General features: G+C 36.9%; 1 protein-coding gene across 5 annotated transcripts in view; it reads right to left on the bottom strand.

Moving 5' to 3' along the window:
• The window catches only part of DGKH (diacylglycerol kinase eta), a 170,024-nt gene that overhangs the window by 32,806 nt on the left and 118,517 nt on the right, over window positions 1–18,701 (bottom strand). For all 5 annotated transcript variants that reach the window (XM_027674297.1, XM_027674298.1, XM_027674299.1 and 2 more), the window contains 11 exons: window positions 16,971–17,079; window positions 16,534–16,673; window positions 14,056–14,140; window positions 11,730–11,815; window positions 10,267–10,366; window positions 8,861–9,137; window positions 8,275–8,403; window positions 4,725–4,859; window positions 2,980–3,097; window positions 1,957–2,067; window positions 1,706–1,802 (listed from right to left, as the gene is read on the bottom strand). In XM_027674297.1, coding sequence (XP_027530098.1) covers window positions 1,706–1,802; window positions 1,957–2,067; window positions 2,980–3,097; window positions 4,725–4,859; window positions 8,275–8,403; window positions 8,861–9,137; window positions 10,267–10,366; window positions 11,730–11,815; window positions 14,056–14,140; window positions 16,534–16,673; window positions 16,971–17,079 — 1,387 coding nt within the window. The remainder of the gene's footprint in view (window positions 1–1,705; window positions 1,803–1,956; window positions 2,068–2,979; window positions 3,098–4,724; window positions 4,860–8,274; window positions 8,404–8,860; window positions 9,138–10,266; window positions 10,367–11,729; window positions 11,816–14,055; window positions 14,141–16,533; window positions 16,674–16,970; window positions 17,080–18,701) is intronic.

Below are 18,701 nucleotides of genomic sequence, written 5' to 3'. Positions count from 1 at the left end.
GATGACATAGGTCAATCTCATATTATTTTCAGCCAAGAGTAAATTTACAGACATCAGTGAAATCACTCTTGACTTAGAGCAGTACAACTGCCTGCAGAGGTGAGCACAATGCTCTCAAACCATTCCACTGGGACTCAAAAGTGAAGTCCTGCAGCAGTGCCATAGGCATGGATTTGAAGCAAGTTAGAAATAAAAGGCTGTAAATGCTGGACTCAGGTGTCACTTTGTGGACCACGAAGTTGGAGGTCAAGTTGCCTTTAAGGAAGATTGCTATATTACTGCACATTGCCAGTCCCACAGAAAGACTTTTAAATCATACAAATGAAATAGAAATTCTCAGGAAATAAGGACAAAATCTGTAGCAACTTTATCAGGAGGAGAACGATATGCAAAATTATTTCCAGAATGTGTTTAGTGCTCTTTTTATGATTTAATCTCAGTAACAAGACAGAATTTAACATTTTAATCAAGATGTGACAGTATCCAAAATACAGTGTGATATTAATAGATGCTGCACAGCCGTTTGTATTATAGTGGAGGTCTGCCTCCAATTCCTGAATAAGGCTGATATTTTGTAAGACAACACTAAATATGAAATTTCTACTTGCTGGCTTAATTCCAGAAATATTAAAAAATAATTATGGGAAAGTCAGCAGTGAATATATTATCGAATCTTATTTGAATCAGATTAAAAAAATCCTTAAATTAGAATCCTATCTGCAGCATACATAACATTCTTTCCTGTTATTATATTTGCTAACTACTTCATGATTCTTTGATAATTACTCAATCCTTAGCTAACAGCAACCTGCTGCTACCGGACAAAATCCTCCTAAATCCCAGAGGAGTGAGAAAGAGTTCCAGTAACCTAAAATTATTCTTTCAACTTTAAAATTTACCCTCATATAAATATCATGAACTTCCATATGAAATACTTAGCATGAAATAAAAAGAGAAATTTTATATGTTCATTGTCAAAATCCAGCTTAGATACTCTTTGGGTGAAAATAACAGTAACCATCCTGTAGTCTTTTTCTGCATTTTGTAATCATTTATATCTCCTTTAAGTTCCCAGTATCATGAGGAAGATTTAGATTTGATGTTAGAGCTTAAAAGACAAAAAATAGTTAGCTATGTTCAGACATGGCATTTGTTGTTGCTGTGATAATATCTTGCTTCTTTTGAGTGGCTACTAGGGAAAGTCTCTACTGGTGTAGTTGTGCTTCTTGTGATGCAATTCATAATCGCCTCTCTTTTGTCAGCAATTTTTGATTATTTGTGTGCTCTCCCTATACGTGTAATCAAAATTTCAGATATATTAAAATGAACCTGAAGAATTAAGACTCCTTGTCTCTTTCCTTCTGTTTATTTTATGGCCATTTCTGTTGTTGCCCTTAAAACCTGGTCTTCCTTTTGAACCAACGAACATTAAGAAATATATCCTACCTAAGCAATTTATTATTTTTTTGTAACCTGGTAATTACAAGAAATGTTATACTGGGTATTTTGTGACCTTTAAGTACTGACATTTTACTCAAAAACTCCACTTGGAGAACGAACTTTTACATAGCACATCTTTATACTGCGCCTTTGAGGTCAGCTTGAGTTGATACAAGAACTCTAAAAGGTTTCAAAAAGAAGCCCACATTCTTCACAGCACACTGTGGAAGCAAAAATACTTATTCTGTCCATAAATAAAATTTACCTCAAGTTGAACTTTTTGTTCTAAGTTCTTGTAAGTTCTCTGCAGTAGCTCCTTTGTGCCAAGAACTCCATACCACATCATGTTTTTCGTCCGACTTCTGAAAGCAGGCAAAACAAGACTCACATATTGAAATATACACATTATTGTGCCTTGTATTTGTATGAAGAGAAAAATTTAAGAAATTCATATAAAGAGATAAGGAAAAGAAAAGAATGGAAATATCTTGGCTCTGTTACTGACAATTATTTTACCTGCACTTTTCAGGGTGCTCTTCTCTCTTGTTATTAAATTCTAGTGAAATTTTTGCATCTAACCCAATTCCAAAGTAGTTGTTCATGACACATTTTTCTGAATATCCCTCCCTGTTAAAGGAAAAGAGATAATTAGGTGTACATTTGTACAGAACTTGGACACACAGCCATCTATGACCAAGACTGTCATTGGTCTCAGAACACAATATCAACCAAGAGATTTTAAAAGATCTTTCCTCTGAATCTCCCTGAGGAAACCCACCAGTAGTTGAAGAGACAGGTTGTATGACAGCTCCTTCGCAACTGCAAGTTACTTCCCATAGGGCAAAGGAAAAACTGTACCACACCCCCATCCAGCACTATCTCAGCTATACCCAATACAACAGTGTAATACCATGAGAGAGCTTCCCCAGGTCCAGCTCTGAGACAGCAACAGCACACAACGCTGAGCACCCAGGTTGTGGTTAGGTTTGCTGGTGCTAGATGTTTGGCTGATGCTGCTGGCATTGCAAGGCTTTATTTAAAGGGAGCCACAGCCCAAAACCCAGATACCACCCATAAGTCTCTGCCAATGCTACACCCACTTCTGAGAAGCAGAGACAGCTTAGGACACAAAATTTCCACCTCACTGCTCCAGTCCTTAGGGGATCACTCTTCTTTCTCCACTACGAAGTGCCCAGACCTGCTTCAACATCTTGCTGGCGGCTGAGCTTGCGTTCAGACCGGCGGTTTGGGCAGAAAAACCCAGCTCTGAAAGACTACTGTCCTCCTCCTCCCAGTGAGCAAGGGATAAGTGAGCAAATGTCTCCTATTATTTCTGCTGCTGCAAAACAATTTTGCACTACTCATAACTAAATGGTACAATCCAATTTGTTTTCAGACATTGAGGTCTACTGCCAAATGATAGCAAACAAGAACTACATAATCAAAAAAAAAAAGACTGTAAATATGTAAAAAAAAAAAGCCCTTAAGAAAAGCAAAGTAAAGCAAAACAGTACATTTGGAAACAAAAATATTTCTTACAGGGAATCTGGATCCGGGTCAATAAACGGCGTAGCACCAAATGGATCGATGTTTGCTAGCAACATTTTGCTAATAATTGAACTTCCTGCAATGGAAGCAGCTAGACCAGCCCTCAAACCTGATTAAAAAAAAAACAAAACAAAACAAACCAGAAGGAAAATAATAAAAAAACAATTTGTATTTGATAAACAGACAAACATATAAGCCACATACTGAGAAACAAAATTCATTAAATCTGTACAGGGAATGATTGTGATTCTATCTCAATTTTTATCTATATTGGTTATCTTTTCAGGTCTCTGGCTCCTTTAAAGAGAAAGGCAGCTATGCTGTGGTGCAGTGGCTGACTCTTCATGTACCACCATTGAAAAAGAAAGTTACAAAGAAAATTCAAGATTTCGGGCCAACACTCACTGGCTGACATAGTAACCAAACGGGTGACCTTACATCCAAAAAGACTGCTAGAGCTTTTCATTTAGTTTAATCTTCATCTCCTAACTGTCCATGATTTTTCTTTGGTCCTATCCTTTGGAAATACTCCTAAGGAATACCCTTACCATTTTTACAACTGTTAGAGCCATAGTTTGACTTAACTTAATTTGTGGAAAGATCACAGCCTTGACACACCTACTTTGACTAATATCAATGTCATTCTACAAAACACCATGTAATGCATGTAAACAAAGAAAAGCTTTCTAAAAGCTTTCTCTTAAATTTGTCTAAAGAAAAAATGTAAGCTCAGTTCCATTATGTTTTAACTATACTAATAAAGCTAACTAACCCAGTCTTTTACTAGTGTTCTCTAGCATTAATTGAATTTGGAGAAGAACAGATTTTTTTTCATCTGTTAATTGCATTTGGGTAAGAACAGATTTTTTTCTACTGTTTTAACTACACAGCAGCTTTGTGTAGTTTCGGTTATTCACTTCCAGAGAGGTATCCACAGACAGCTCTTACTCAGAGGGTTGAACTTCACACGGCTTTGACCCTCAGCCACTTCATCTTAATCAACAGCCTGCATTGATCAGGATAAATGATAGAAGGATTTGGGAGTACTGGTGGATGAAAAATCAGATGTGACCCGGCAATGAGCACTTGCAGCCCAGAAAGCCAACCGTATCCTGGACTGCATCAAAAGAAGTGTGGCCAGCAGGTCAAGGGAGAAGATTCTGCCTCTTTACTCCGCTCTCTTGCTACTCTGCCTCGAGTGGTGTGTGCAGCTCTGGGAGCCCCAACATAAGAAGGACATGAACCTGCTGGAGTGACTCCAGAGATTGGACAAAAGGAAGAAGATTTTTATGATGACGGTGGTGAGACAAAGGAACAGGTTGCCCAGACAAGTTGTGAATACCCCATCATTGCAAGTGTCCAAGGTCAGGTTGAATGGGGGTTTGAGCAACCTGATCTAGTGAAAGATGTCACTATCCATGACAGAGGGCTGGACTAGATGATCTTTAGAGGTCCCTTCCACCCCAAACCACTCTGTCATTCTAAGATCCTGAATTTTACTTTTCACCCTCCAGAATCAAATGCAACACTTTTAATGCTTCTGGTGTTGTGCCAAATGATCAGAAATCTTCTACATTATTAAGCATTTCTTCCTATATGATACAACGCAAAGAAGCGTATCTCGGTTCAAATGAATTCAGGGCATGAAGTAAAAGTTGTTATTTGACAGCAAGCAGGGGACTGGAAGGCAATATTAAAGTGGCGTAAGGAACAGCAGATTTCAAAATCATAATTACCTGGGCAGATAATCCTCGTGTTAAGTACTGGGAGGTTTTCCTTGCTTGTAGCCAAAGCTGGAGCAGAGAAAGAACCTGTCTGAGAATGGATACCTCGGCTTGTACGTCGATCGGGAGATCTTGGTGCAGTTTTAGCTGTGCAGAAGAAGCAAAAGTTAGAGCACTAATTAGACCTATTATGACATTACTACATAGTTTTGACAGCCCTGAAAATGTTTCAAAAGGATTAATTTAATCTGTTACTATTTCATGACAAATGTCCTTCCCCCTCACACCAGAGTTTTTCTTCTAAATACAGGAAAGAAAACTCAGAAACAGATCAAGTGAGAAACAAAAATTAAAAGGAACAAGTGTGCACAGCACTCAACATGAGGAGTTCCCATTTATATTTCAAGCTACCAGCAGAACTATTACATGTATTAAATGTAAATGTGTTCATATAAATGTATTATATCACCTTAAAATGCAGTAGTATTTAATGCTGCAGTAAGCTTCTTATAAACATATTACTGAAATAATAAAACTGGAACTTAAATTCAATCTATGTTTACTTATAAATATAGATATATAGTACATTATTATTTATAACAACTTTAATATAGATAGCTATTCTAACACCCAGGCCACGGAAATATCTCATCAACAGCCACAGTATTTTCTTCAAGCAGCTAAAATGGGCCCCCTGCCTGCATCAGGGTTATGAAAACATCAGACAAAACTCTGACATCTTTATTTACAGCCATACTGAAAACTGCAGGGGAAGGGAAAAAGCCATGTTCATACTTGTTTTCTGCAGTTAGAGAGATAGTGGGGGACATCCGTTTTCCACCATCTTTTTTCACAAAAAACAAACAGGCAAACAAACAAACCGGCAATTCCCAAAATAATTAACTTATTTGTTAAAATTCTCCAGAAGATCAACCAATAAAATCTTGACAGGCAGCAAGGTTTGGTAGCCAATGTAACTGTTGTTGACAAAGGCTCGGAAGAAGAAAGGGAAAAAAATTAAGGTGAAAGAGAAGATATTCACAAAGAGTAACTAGTGGCTCAGTGAGGCGAGTTATCCCTTGGGATGCCTCTGGAGGTGATGAAGGATAGGCTTTGCAGAAGGCTGACCTCAGGTGCTGTAATTTGCTTTCCTGGCAGACCTTGTTTCATGCAGCCTGAGAGAATATGCCAGTGCCTCCTTTAGTTTGGGGAAAGTAATCTTTGTGAAATTCAGCCCAATCAGATACAGCCAGAAATAGGTGCCGCAAAGAAGAAAGCTTGGGTATTACCAAATGCTTTGTTATAGTATTTCCATGTGCATGTAGAAAGCTTTCACACAACAGATGGTCATAGACAGACACTTCTTGGCTACCTCTGCTCCAAATTATCTCACATGTTAAAACTACTTCAGCTTAGGACAACTTCAACCTTGACCATCTGAAGAAGTTCAGAACAAAAAAAATGAAATTATTTCAAGGTGATCTGATCTATTCCTCTCAAAACATGAAAACTAATTCAGCAAAAATAGAATTAGTAGGACTAGCACCAAGACAACAGCAGGAAAACAGCACCAGGAATGTGGTGGGAAGGATAGAATATATCCTTTTTAATGGCTGGAGCGGGACAGATCAGTTTATGTCAATCATAACTCAGCCTGAGAATAATGTGGGTGTAATGTATGAAGACATTAATGGAAAAAAAATGCTGAGTGAGAAAATCTAGAGACAGAAGGAATAACTAGAACAAGGATTTAGGCATTGTGTTCAAATCAATTCAGGTCAGAATTTGTGCATTCACTTTTTTTTTTTTAAGTGATGATAATCTAGCATAGAACAGTATGGCAAATTCTTCACTTTCTTGTATCCCAGGAGTAAGATTACACACCTTTCTGGACAACCTTCTTAAGTCAAACAGAAATTATTAAACACAGGACAAAGAAAAGTGGACGGATTTTTCTGGACTGTTTTATATAAAAGGTCTGACCAAGTGGACTAACAGTTCCTCCTGACTTTAATATCTGTGTAACAGCCATAGCAGTTATCACAAAATGCTACAGTATTGCATGATAGCAATACAACATAAACAATTTGTATCTGTGCATGGCAAAACACTGTAATAATGTCAAAAAATGAAAAGGAATAAAAATGGCAAGTGATAGCTAATGAGAGTTATTAAATATTTAATTGAAGGTATTAACATATGGAAAAACATTATCCTCATCAAATGACCAGGAAGATCCTCAGAGGGTAAACTATAACACTCAAAACAAAATTAACATTCATTTTTCGTAATACTTCTGAAAAATTCACAACACTATTCACACAGTCTGTCCTCTCTGTACTTGTGAGCAAGGCAGTTATATTAAACAGGAAATATCAACAGAGCAGCTGCTATTTACTTGACAGATGAGACTCATGGGAATAACTGCAATAAAGATAAACTTTTGCTGTGAATGCTTTGATAAAAATAATGGAGTTCTAATGAGTAAAACTGATGTTTCAATGCAGATAACTGAATTCATGTTGCATGCTTTGTCCCTGAACATCTATCGTCCACTGACAGCATTAATATGCACTCTATTTCACACAGATATATGAAGAACAATACAGCTTCCCATTAAATGCAGAAATTATACTACCAAGAAACAAGGAGTTTAATATATTTCTACACGTGTATATTTTTCTTTTATTATACAGTTATGGCAGTAGGATTGAGTCATCTGTAGGGCCAGCATCCTCTAAGAGCTACTACTGAAGAAGGACAACCAACATGCATTAATTCCTCTAACCAAGGGAAAAGGAAATGGAGCAATGAAGAGATAGTCACTGGAGAAAGCCTGACACCCATTTCTGGAGAAAATGTGAGTTTCTGGGTTAAGAGAAGTCCTAAAAGGCTAATGTCTTATTTCTAAGGTAGGATCTACTGACACAGGCACTAGCTTCAGAGCTTCAGAGCAGAGCCTCATGAGGACAACAAGTTTTGAGGATGTTAGTGTGGGTTAGGGTAACAAAGGGTGATGCAAATCCCAAACAACTTTTCTCATTTTGTCACAAGAAGTTGCTCACGAAGTAACTAGAGGATGGGCTTTGCTGTCCACCAGCTGCCACTGTTTCTCCATGTCTCACAGATCATCTTGTGACCTCACCTGCAGTGCATCACTGTCCACTTTGATAATATGGCAAAGACTGAAATTTCCACCTACACTGAGAAGCAGTTTTCCTAAAATTACTATGCAGCTTGGGACTCAAGATGTCTATGACTGAGACATGCTATTGCCACCATTACCTAGGCTCTAGCTCCTGCTCAGGTTCATGTAGAAAGGTGAGTGTAAACACCAGATTAATTGAGGCACTTCTCTCCCCAGCAAATACCTTCTCAACTTTGCAAACACATTCTAATCTCCCTCATTTTTTCTTCAACTTTTATTTATCAAAATCTATTAAAATTTGTGACTAGTTTCCAGTGAAACAGGATGCCAGTATTGTTAATTATAGAGCCAATTATGCTCAAAATGCAATTATAAGGAGACTGCATATTTTTATTTCATTCCTAATTTGCTCACTTGATGGGGACTCAAGTTCCTTTGTATCTTCCTCTTTTTCCTCTTCCTTGGATTCATCCAATTCTTTGCTGTATTCTACTGGAGATTGATTCACTTGTTCTTCACTGTGAGCATTCTGCTCATCCACAACTGCTTATTAAAAGAAAAAACAGAAAGTTTCAAGATTTTTTAAGAAAAAACACATACACAGAAAACCAGCTTTTCTTTTTTGGTAGCTTCAAGTCAAAACATATTAACAAAAGAGTTCTATTGCTAATTCAGTGAAAGAGTCTATCAGTTCTCTGCAGTTGATAAAGACTTGCTATCAGAATTTTTGTGGGGGGATAATAGTTAAAAAAAATGCACACTTTCACATGTGCACACACATGCATACATAAGTACTCACACCTGCAGACAGTCATCAACATTCGAACAAGCTGCATTTCTTTTCCTTGCAGCTTGTAGAAAGCACATAATTTTATCTACGTAAGAATGTAGAAATCAAATTTTATAATGAAAACTTATTCTAGTTAGAAAAAAAAACCAAACAAACATCATGATCCTATCATATTCTACAAATACGGATCAAAACGTTGCTGACGTGCACCTTTTTCTGCTTGTTCAATGATCTGCCTCACAGCCTTCTTCAAGCTGTTTGCTCGAAGCATTAACTGTTCCCTTGATTTGAAGAGTTTCTGGGTGGAAGACTTTGAGACACACTCCACTAACTGCTCTTTACTTTCAGAAAAGGATTCTTCACTTGAAAACTCCTCTGCTTCTTCTTCCACAATGGGGGGAGCAATGCCTGGGAGAATGGGAGCAGCCTGGGCTTCTGTGTGAAGAGCCTGGAGCAATAGGTCTAGCTTCTCATTTAATTCTGAGCACTAAAACAAAGTGGAAAAAAATACACACACCCCCCCCAAAAAAAAAAAAAAAAAACAGTGAACATGTGAACATTTTCAAGAGTTAAGATACCAGGTCATATTTGAAACTGTAGGTGTCTTTAGAGTCTATGTAATTCCTTATGTACAACCCAAACTGATGTTCAAGATTTTGGAATATCAGATTGTGAGTAGGTCTTCATGTTTGTTTTTTTTTCAGACATACTCTGTGACATTCAATCAGATTAGAGCAACTATAACACAAAAACCCTACACTCAGATTAAAATAACACACCATGCTAAACTCAGCCTGCCACATAAGTAGAGCACAGATTAGATCTGACTCCTCTCCTAGTGGCTTGCAGCACAAAAAGCCACCAGAGGTTTGCCCATACTGTGCATTATGGGTGCTCAGTACCCCATTTTGGAGAGATGATCCATGGAGACATGACCAGCTGTTAGACTGAGACCCACTGGGTTGTTTTTGAAAGAGAGTTGTACATTTAAGCAAGTTAGTTGCCACAGAGCAAAGAACCAGACACTGTCAAACAACTCTAGCCAACAGTAAGTATCTGCTCTCTCTAGGTGCACTGGAAATGATTTTCTGTGCTTAAATGAATGAAAACCAACACTGTCTGGCCTTAGAACAGTAAAAAAGAAAAACTCATTTTCTAAAATATGTGTTTCATACTAAATCCTTCTGTTGTCTTTTCCCCCAATGTTTTTGCAACATGATCTCTACATTTTGCAGCTTAAACCACTATTTTTAGCACTGTGGTCTCTCTCTCCTTCATTCTGACAGCATACTCACTCTTCATTATCCCATTGTTTTCCTGTAGCTAACTTAATCCCTATAACTCCTAATGCAAAAAAAATCCTTTCATCTCTATGTATGCTACCATGAACTTTATCTTTTACGAAGGAAGAAAGTCTAAACAGTTTATAGAGATTCAGAGATTAAAGACAGTTTGGAAATAACTGTTCTATGCAGTAAGAAGAGAAGAATTTCAAAGTCACTGGCTGAAATGAAAGCCAGGCTGGGCATCCTGGAGCAATGTGAAAATTAAACACGCATGAGCTATAAACTTTAAAAAGTCAACAACTTTAAACCTCAACATAGTCATAGGCTTACTTTAATGGCCATGGCATCAGCTTCCTCTGCATTTTCCATTGGTTTTTCGTAAGTCTTCCCTATTTTGGCAACAAAGTCCTTTACAGTTTCACATAATATTCTTTAGATAAAAAAAGGAGAGGGGAGAAATCAAATGAAATAAAATAGATATGTTTTGAATGTTAAATTCTTATGACAATGTATTTATATGCACACTGCTATAAACCATTCTTATTGGAAACTGAACTTTGTGATCATACTTGCAAATCAGATGACACTCTTTTTATAGCTTGCAAAATTGAAGTGATAAGCTTTAAAACAAAAACTCTTCCTCTCTTTTGCTTATGCTTTTGCACACATTGTATCTCAGTCTCTTGTCTCAAATAAACACGACTGATTTTATCCATTCCCTTGCTTGTACACCTTCCATACCAGAGTACTTAGCAAACTTGCATTCACTGTGATAACTTCAAACACAGTCATGCCAACTCCCATTCAAAGATGGAGCTTAGAAACTGTGGAGAAAATCTACTGACTTGAATGGAGTACTTAGATGAAAGCATATGGCCACACACAGCTCGTGCTCTTGAACCATAGCTGACCCTGAAGCATATTTAGTGGCTGCAATGAATTTCCACTGTGTGAATCAGGAAGACTTGGTTCTTATTACCTACACTGAAGACAGACTGCAAACTCACTAACGAGGTGCGGATAATTGCAAATACTGTTCATTTGGTTGACATTTATTTGACAGAAATTAAACAGATTTAACAAGATACAGACCCTGTTTAGAAACTGGAGTTGTAATAACATCCTGCATCCTTATTTTCTATTTGTGCTATGTATACCTTAAAAATGAAATTTTATTGACTTGGTCTTTTGCACATTGCAAAAGATAAGATTTTTTCATTGAGAAGGTATACACAGAATAGTTCTGGTTTCAGATGATGTCCGAGATTTGCCAATTCTCTCTCATTTTAAATTGTTTCAGTTTGGGGAAAAAAACCCCATTACTGTCTGAGACCACTATTGATTGAACTGATATAGACAGAGCTACAATAAAGCTACCTAAGCTGAAGTTCTGCTTCACACTGGTGAAGCTGTTTGTCCTCTTAAACCTATGGGTATGCATTAAAAAATAGCCAGAAGAAATGCAATGTGGAGTAGATCACATATTTGCATTAGTAATGCTAAGTTTCATCTTGAAGCCACACACTGATTTGGAGTGATTTTAAATCACTTTATAATAATATTGTGTGATTATTTTTTTTTAATTTAGTATTAAGTAATCCATTACAACTGCACCATACAAAAATTTTGCAGAAAAACCCCACATCCACTCTAAAAGATATAAATCAAGATATATTAAGCCAAGCCAGTTGGGCTAGCCATAAGAAAATTAGGCTTAGACAGAAGGCTATTATGGTGATGATGTTACACAGGGAGTTTATCCCACACATTGTACATGACACTGATTGACTCACTTGGCAGATGATATGACAACTGAGTGCTGATCAGAATTGAGAATTTTTGCAAGATGAGCAGCAACTGAGTCCTCATAAGCAGATATCTGAAAACAGAGAGAAGAGACTTCACTTTCCACACATTTCAGCAGTTTAACACCAAGTACTGAGTTTAAACACCTCAAAAAATAGCAGGATTTTCATTTCAGATCTAATACAAGGACAAGTGGCTGGCAGTGCAGATTCCACCTGCATACCGTATTTTATGTGCCAGATCTTTAATATTCAAAGTAACACTGCATCTGAGAACTTAATCCACAGCTCTTTTTCTCCTGTAGAGAAAACAGTAAGTTATTTCTAGGCTAAAACAGTCCATGAGGCAGAAAAAAATGTACCTTCTTCTCAGATTTATAACAACCTAAAGTATTACAATCTTACATCTTTTATTTCTAAAAGAAGCAAAATTTTCCTCAAACAAATTGATCAACTAAGAAAAAAATCAAATGTTTGCAGTTATAACCTGGAATTTTCTTTTTACTGTCAATCAATCCTCGCGGGGAAAACCATTTAGAGATAGTATTTACAAGAACATTAGGAATCACAAATTCTGAAATACTCAGAAAAAGATTTGGAATGGATCAGAAATGCATCCTGACACACCATATCCTATCTCAAAAAAGCTATGGATCCAGACCTCAATTTTTAAAGAAAATTCTAATCAAATTCCAAATCTAAAGCTAAAAATAAAAAATAAATGCAGTTCTGAAATATTCTGATGGCTTCTCTTAAAATAGCTTAGCATATTTTTGTCCTTGATTTTGAACAGGTTGATATACCACTTTGATTCGCTTGTCAGAGTTCTACAACAAAGGTTGGATTTTAGGAGAAAAAAACAGTTTTCATTTAAAGGGAAAAAACAAGAGATAACCACTGATCTGTAAGAATGAACTAATGTTTTTCAAATATCAGTATAAGATTTCTGCAAATCAAGTGAAATTAGTCTCCTGAAACTACTGGAGGAAAGGGGGGGGGGAAGAATCAGATATGTACTTCCATTTGCTTTTCAAACTGTGATTTAATACAATACCTGCTGTAAGGCTAATTATTATTTTTCTGAAATATAATAACTCAGTAAACAATGCAAAAAACCTATTGAAATAGAGATTGAACAAAGTACTCAAAAGCAAATGGTACTCAAGTAATGACAGGTAATACAGGCTTCAGAATTTGTTTTCCAAAAAAGAAGTTTTATAAGAGCAGTTCCTCCTTTTTTCAGAAAGGGCTAAAAAAAATTTCAAAGCCAGAAATAACTAGAACAAAATGATGATGAAGACGCGCTTGAAAATTTTAACTGTCTTGAAAAATTAGAGAAGATCAAAGCCTTGATCTGTGTTGCTGACACCAGAAGCAGAGTTATGTGCAAAGCAACCCTGCTAAAATCCCAGCCTTTTTGCATCTCTATATCCAGCAATCCATCAAAGGTTATAACCTCCTTGCCAATTAAAAGAGCCTGAATTATTAAATTATTCAAGAGCCTGCTGATTAATTATTGCTTCTCAAGTACTTTTGAGCTAAAATTGATATGCATTAGTTTTCTTAGGAATATATCATTTTCTCATTTTTAGTCAGACTTTTCATGCCAATTAATTTGATTAAAACATCTCCCTCTCTCTCAAAATTGAAATCTCATCAGATAGTACAAGCTCTTCTTTGATGATGCTTACGATTTCAAGCTCTCTGAAGAACAAAGAGAAAATTGGATCATATCACCTGATCAAACTCAAGCTGCAAAAAACTTCTCTCTTTCTTTAGGAATACAACCCTTGCCTCCAGAATGCTGAGGTTTTTTTCAATGCTTATTCCAAACTCAAGATAGCAGACATTTTGATTTTATATATAATGTATTTTAAATATTTATATATACATATATTATATATATCATACAGTAACATACTACCAAATTATACTATAATATACAAAATCATATATAATATATATTCATATATAATAATTATATAAAATATATAGTATTATTATATTACATAATTATACAATACTACATTCTCGCATAACAAATTATATAATATATAATTTCTAATACATATTAAAATATACATATATATTCAGGAAGAAATTTTTCTGACTGTTTTGCTGAAGACTCCTTACCTTCATTCCTTCTTGGCAAATAATACAGAACTGGAAATGCTAATTACTTGAGATACACAGCATGAACAGACATAAATTCAGTTCAGTTAGCAGATCACAAAAATGCTTCAATTACAAGTATTGTCAGCCCAGAAGCTCCAAGTTAAGTACATGAAACAACAGAACAAAAGTAAAAGTCCACCTGGCACTCCTCTGACTCTTCTGCAGTCACTGGAAGAATAGAAGGCTTTGCTGGTAATTTCAGTTCATATGACATTATACTCCACCTGAAAGAAACATAACAGCTTAAAGTTTCCAGCTCATTATTCTCTCCGACATATTAACAAAAAGAAAATTCACTGTCACATCACAGCATAACTTGTTAAAAAAAAAAAAGGCAGCTTAATTTTTAATTGTATACTATATGGGTGAAATAATTGAGATTAACAGTAATAATTTGTTCAGATTATTTGTTAGTGATTTGATTAATAGTCTCATTTGTGAAAAAATCATGGGACATTCAATAAAGGCAATAAAGATTTTCTAGAAAAAAACATTTACATTATAAAACAATTTGTGGAAACTAACTGCAGAAGTCAAAGGAAAATAGACGTCTTCCTAGAGAAAAAGTTCTAAGGTGACATTATTTTTTCATCTCAACTAGGGGAGGCAGGTAAGAAAACAAAGAAAATGGTGAAGAATCTTCATTGACATATATATATATTTTTCCCCTGGTAAAGGACAGCACTCAACAGCATAGATAGTACGAAACCACAAATAGCAACATCTTCAAAGCGTGCTGAAAAGAATAAGTAATCACTGCAGATGTCCTTGGGAGTAAGTCTACTGAAATTAGACTGAAAAATGAAACTGAGCTTTTTTTCAGTACAGAAAAAAGGAAACATCATTTAATCTACAAATCTTTCAGAACCTGACGATCAGTAACAAGCATTTCTCTACATACTTTGATTTAAAATGATCAAGTAGCCTGCAGAAAACCTTAAAATAAAAAAAGGACTTGTTTCTCTATTTCATAAAAATAAAGTAAACTTCCCTTTGATGACATTCAAGTGTTTGTAACTAGAGCAAGAAAAGAAACGCTCATGAGAGGGGACTGAGTGTACCATTAGCAAATTTGCAGATTACACCAAGGGGGGGGGGGGAGCATTGATCTGCTGGAAGGCAGAAGAACTCTTCAGAGGGACTTGGACAAGCTGGAGAGATGGTCCGATTCCAACAGGATGAGGTTCAACAAGGCCAAGTGCCAAGTCCTGCACTTTGGCCACAACAACCCCCTGCAGCGCACAGGCTGAGCTCTGGAGAGCATCCAGGAAGAAAGGGACCTGGGAGTTTGGATTGACAGGGAGCTGAACATGAGCCAGCAGTGTGCCCAGGTGGCCAAGAAGGCCAATGGCATCCTGGCCTGGATCAGGAACAATGTGGCCAGCAGGACCAGGGAAGTGCCTCTTCCCCTGGACTCAGCGCTGGTGAGGGCACACCTGGAGTACTGTGTCCAGTTCTGGGGCCCTCAGTTCAAGAAGGATATTGAGGTGCTGGAGCAGGTCCAGAGAAGAGCAACAAGGCTGGTGAAGGGACTCAAGCACAAGTCCTATGAGGAGAGGCTGAGGGAGCTGGGGTTGTTAGCCTGGAAAAGAGGAGGCTCAGGGGAGACCTCATCGCTCTCTACAACTCCCTGAAAGGAGGTCGTAGCCAGGTGGGGGTTTGTCTCTTCTCCCTGGCAACCAGCATCAGGACAAGAGGGCATGGTCTTAAGCTCTGCCAGGGGAGGTTTAGGTTGGATATTAGGAAGAAATTCTTTACATAGAGGGTAATCAGACATTGGAATGGGCTGTCCAGGGAGGTGGTGGATTCACCGTCCCTGGAGGTTTTTAAGATGAGACTGGATGTGGCACTTAGTGCCATGGTCTAGTAACGACAGAGGTGTTGGATCAAGGGTTGGACTTGATGATCTCAGAGGTCTTTTCCAACCTGGTTGATTCTATGATTCTATGAAAGGAACAGAGTAAGAAATACTCCTCTCACAAGCAGTGCTAGATCTTCATTGGAACAACATGAGCATCAGCATCTCTGACTTTTTTCAAATGGGGATTGCTGCTCTCCTATGGATGCTGCTATGGATGGATATCATGCAAAACAAGGACTGGAAAGGTCTCATTTTGACTAAGAAAATTAGCTCAGCATCTTGTCCCCAGCTGATGCCTCAGAAAATTATATGAAGAGTAAAAGCACACAAGGTGATTTTTCCCCCACATCAAAGGACAGAGAGTTCAGGTGTTTCCTAAATAAACATGCCACCTCTAATGTTGTTTAATAGCATGCATGGAATCCATAAAACTGCTCAAAACACAATTTCTTAATGCTTACAACTTCTTTTAACAGGCAGTTATGCAGCTTCATCAGTTATGCAATAAACTGTCACCTTCTGAATGTCTTTGGACAACATGCTTCCTAGTTCCATCAACCACTTGTTCGTCTGACTCTTCAGTTTAAAAAGCATGCTAATGAGCTGTCCCCATTGCTATCTCTGCCTCCCTCATGATTAAGATCTGCACTTAAAAACCAAACCGACCGAACACCAAGTCTCTAAGACAGATTTTAGGCCATCAGAAACCCAAACAAATACAATTTGAATCTCATGGTATATCACATTTAGGTTTACCTGTCTAACATTTTTGTGCTGGCTCGTTCTAGTTTTTCCAAAATCTGAGGAAGCTGCGTATCATCATCACAGGATCCTCCCCAACCAAGTACACGAGCAAGGTCATTTCCAGTACCAAGGGGTAACACTCCTAACTGACACTGAAACACAAACAGGAAAAAATCTACTACTGAGAACAAAGAAGAAAAAGTGATTCCAAATGCTTGTTATTTCAATCAACTAATATTAATTATATAGGATATCTAAACCATGTAAGTCAAACTGTGCAATTCCAATACAACTTGTCCTGTTAATACCAGTAAAAACTTTCATTTAACAGTAACTATGGAGTTTGGCCCATCTACAGAGATAAGACAAAGAACCAAATCAAGGAAAAGGTAAGCACACAAAATTAAATCTAGTCAGTATAAGCAAGGAAACTAAGTATGCACACTTGCCTGCTTGTGCAAGCTGAGCTTATCAATTTCTGATAAGACCCAACCCACACTTCCATCGCCACCACACACAAGAATCCTGAAGTTGTCAAACTTCTGAAATAACCGCAAACTGTAGAGAAAATGCAGCCTGTTAGAGCCAGTTACGTCCAATAGCAAAAGGGCAGTTACATTCATTAGCAACTGCTACGAGAAAATATGGTGCGTGGCGCCTTTATGGTCCTTCTTTTATTGTTCTGGGGTATGTGGATACAATCATCTACTTAATTAACCTATCTGCAGCCCACCCATTGTTGTATATTCCACTTATATTGACATTTCTGATAAATAACATGCCAAGTTTTTCTTTAAAAAATTCTCTTGATATTGTTTTCAGGATTTTATGTCTTATTTTATTAATATCTAAAAAAAATAATCTAAGTGATAAAATTGCAACTGCTCCATGCTTCTCACTTCAGCCAGAAGCATAAGGCACCACTGGGAACTTTTCATGAGAAGGGGTTAAGACACAGTGACAGGATGTGCTCCACAATACGGGTGGGCTTTTGTTGACACATGGATAACTAAATGTAAGGATCACCGGAGGCAATTATTAAACATAAGGTGATCACAACAATATAGGACCAATAATACAAGTATTTCATATTAGATCCTTAAAGCCATATTCTGCTTTTGCTTCCTATGGCTCTTCCTCCCGTTCTCTGACTTTTAACATCTCCAGGATATAACACTTGGATAGAAAAGGAGGACAAGAGAGAGAGAACAAGCAGAAAGGTAAGACGCAGAGGAAACAGGAATGAGACATGAAGAAACAGCGAAGGGTAAAAACAACAGGGATTTAAAATGAAAAAAAAAAATTAAAAAAAATAATTGGACGGTATAAACTCTTAAAATATTAACAATAAAGATGTTTATTTTTAATGCATGTTATTTTCCAGAATATGTATAATCTCTGAACCATTTCTATAAAGCTACATATTAAGATCATAAGCATTTGAAGCATTCATATTTTTTCTGAAGAAAATACTGTCACTTGCATATGATACACAGATACCTACTAAGAACAAAAGAGGTAGATATTTAAGGGGGAAAAACATTAGTACCAGAACAATTTCTCCTACCCTGAGAAAAGGGAGAAAGCCCCTAGAAATACACTGTCTCATACAACGCAATTCTGCCTTGTAGATCAAATAGAAAAAAAGAAGACATCAACACAACCTGACAGAATAACTGCTAAAGACCTATCTTTTAAAAGCAACCAACCTGACCTACAATTACTGTGCTAAACCAAAATAAGCCTCCTAACCCATGGTACACCTACATGAAGGAAGAGGACTTGCAAACATATTTCTCAGACTGTCCTCTCTCAAAGATTGCCTCACCAATTAAGATGAATTTTATATGTCATTGTAATTACATGTACAAAATATTAGCTAAAAATCACTCAGATTCAGCTCAGATTGTCAGGGCAATAATGAAAAGGATATTACAACTTGAAGAGTTAATATAACATGTCCATAACACAGTACTAATTACAAAAATCCACAGCTGTATTCCATTATTTTTGTATTATTTGCCCACTGTTTGAACCGAACTTTTGTGCATTTGTTTCTTCTATGTTTTTATCATGAAGCATAATTCTGCATCTTTAAGAGTACAAAAATTAGTGCTTCTAGTTGCTGTAACTTATATAAATAGGTCATTTAACCACAACACTACATCTGAGTGGAATTA

The sequence above is a fragment of the Neopelma chrysocephalum genome, unplaced genomic scaffold (genome assembly GCF_003984885.1).
Source record: "Neopelma chrysocephalum unplaced genomic scaffold, ASM398488v2 Primary Assembly neopelma1_25, whole genome shotgun sequence".
NCBI classification, from domain to species: Eukaryota; Metazoa; Chordata; class Aves; order Passeriformes; family Pipridae; genus Neopelma; species Neopelma chrysocephalum.
The sequence above is the reverse complement of the archived record's forward strand: the minus strand, read 5'-3'. Positions and strand labels throughout refer to the sequence as shown.